Source organism: Ananas comosus, linkage group 3 (genome assembly GCF_001540865.1).
Source record: "Ananas comosus cultivar F153 linkage group 3, ASM154086v1, whole genome shotgun sequence".
Taxonomy (NCBI): Eukaryota; Viridiplantae; Streptophyta; class Magnoliopsida; order Poales; family Bromeliaceae; genus Ananas; species Ananas comosus.
In genome coordinates, this window is record NC_033623.1 from 8,170,914 (window position 1) to 8,173,512 (window position 2,599).

A 2,599-nucleotide genomic window follows, 5' to 3' on the forward strand; every position below is an offset into this window, starting at 1 on the left:
TCTCTTTCTTTCTTCCTACCCACCGACTAATTGATATTATTTTTCTTTACACTCTAACCTTATATATCTCTGTAAACTTATTTTTCTCTCTAAAATTTAACTTTTTTTTCTCTCTCTAAACTAAGCTTTCTCTCTCTCTCTCTTTCTAAATTTCAACTTTCTCACTCCCTCTAATTTCGACTATATTTTTCTTTCTATTTTTTTAATTATGCTCACTCTCTCTAACTTATACTCTCTCTCCATTTTTTCTAAAAAGATGTTGAAATTTTTTGTAACATTATCTAAAATTAAATAAATAAATAAATAAATTGATTCCCGCTTACCCTCTTTGTCCCTCTTCTTCGTCCGCCGCCACAATCCATCCGTTCACGCATCTAATTCCTTTTTCCCTACATAAATATTTCTCTCGCCGCAACGCGGCCTCCTCTCTCACTCTCTCACCGTAACTCCGCCCAATCTCGCCCGAGTCCACCGTGTTCTCGAAGTTTCAACCCTTCCAACGACCATGGCGGTGGCCTCGGCGTGGACTACGAAACCTGGGGCCTGGGCCCTCGACGCCGAGGCGGACGACGCCGCCGCCGCAGCCGCCGACTCAGCCGCCGCCGCCGATTTCCCCACCCTCGCCGCCGCCGCCGCCTCCAAGGCCCCGAAGANGGCCGGGGAGTCGCCGAGGTTGGCAGGGATGGGGCGGCGGCGGCTGAGGCGGTTGGAGTTGAGGAAGATGGCGTCGAGGGGGCGGTCGAAGAGGAGGTTGAGCTCGTGGAGGAGGGCGAGGCCGGCAAGGGCGCCGTCCCGGAAGCCATCGAAGCAACAGGGAAGAGGGACGGAGGGGCATTTTTGGCATAAAAAAAGGTTATAACAGAACTCTAATGGAACCCTAACGGTAGGGGGTGAAGTGCACATTTTTTATTTTACAAGGGAGCAAAGTGTAGGTTTTTAAATGACAGGGGGGGAAAGTGAAAAAGCGGGTTTTGACAGGGGGTTTTCTGTAATTTAGCCTATTTGGAATGTTCATTTGGTTGATGGATACTCATATTATATTGCATTTACAGTAGTTGTTAGTTGCATTTATGTTCATATATACTTGATTATTTTCTTTCAGCTCATTATTGCTATTGTATCTGTTATATGTATCCATATCAGTTGATTACTATCTCCTCTGTTTGCCGATGAGTACAGCTTGTCTTTGTCAGCTTGCAATGCCTATCGAAAAATATGAAAATATTTTACATATTTTTCATCCTCTATTTTTACGGGTGACACCGAAGGTAAGAATCGAGATGGTTTGTGAGGACGGTATTATATAGTTGTGTCCCGAGCTATGATTCATGGATGGCCAGTTATTACTCTTCTACATTCGTTCAGATTACATTAGTTTATTTGGCTATTTGATTAGTTCAGTTGATTAGTTGATTAGTTCATTAACTGTGATTAATAATTGTGGATTTAAGTTTAACTATTTAAGTGATTCATACATGTGGATATGTTAATTACCTACCGGTGGATAGGTGCTTATTTGTATTCATCTTTTCGTCACCTATTTGAATGATTATTGTTGTGTCGTTATGATTGTATGTGTGATTGCTATTGTACTTCAGATACTAAATTGTGCATATATTTATAGAGAAGACTCTGTCTATTTGTATAAGGAAAGCTCTATTCATGTGATAGTTCTATACATGTTTCAGATATGTTTTTATTAGTTGTTAAAAGAAAAAAAATGTAATACATACTTTTCGCTGATTTTTGTAAAATATATTTACAAAAAAAAGTTCTCAGGGTACGACTGCTGACAACACACAGTCAAATAGTTGTATAATCAATAATTTTAATTGAAGAGACGAGTGTATTAAATTATTTAATAAGTTTGAGCGGTCTAATAGCCAAAATTAAAGATTTAGATTATTATCTGTAAAAGAGTTTCTCTAAAAATAATATAAACTAGTGAAGGCCCGCGCTCCGCGGCGGGAAATTTACGCAATTTTTAAAATATTTTAAACAATTTTTTTTATTTTTTTAATTTTTAAATTTAATTTAAACTTTTAAACTTACAAAAAAATAAATATACAATTATATATAATAAATAAATATATATTTATAAATAAAATTATATATAAGTTAAAATTAAAATTTATATAAAATTTAAAATTTAAAATTATAAAATTCACTCTCTTGAGCTCTCTCTGCATAGATGTAGGTATAATTATAGAGTATCAGGGAACCGAATAGCGAAAACAAATATATTCCCCTATCTTTCTAGCTTCTAGATCATTATGATTTATTTAAAATTTTATTTACAATGTTAACTTCATAGCAGGAATATTGACATCAAACAAAGCATAACGTAAAATGAATTAGTACCCTTATGTATTATTCTATCTTAGTATGTATACGCCTCACTAAAAGCAGACCCAATTATCAACTGGAGGAAAATTTAAATGGAAAAATAGCTTACACAGTAATTGCAAAAAAAAAACTACAATTATAGATCTAAATAAATATAGGCCGTCTAAAAGAAAAATGTCTTGAAAAATATCAGCAGATCATGAGTCGAGAGGAGGAAAATAGGCCTCTTTATGGACCTAGAGGACAATTGAAG

At 36.0% G+C, this 2,599-nt stretch overlaps 1 protein-coding gene across 1 annotated transcript in view; it reads left to right on the forward strand.

Moving 5' to 3' along the window:
• The window catches only part of LOC109707781 (eukaryotic translation initiation factor 4B3-like), an 11,187-nt gene continuing 8,904 nt past the window's right edge, over positions 317–2,599 (forward strand). Inside the window, exon 1 of the mRNA XM_020229313.1 lies at positions 317–852. Within this exon, the coding sequence (XP_020084902.1) occupies positions 506–852 (347 nt within the window). The 5' untranslated portion in view covers positions 317–505. The remainder of the gene's footprint in view (positions 853–2,599) is intronic.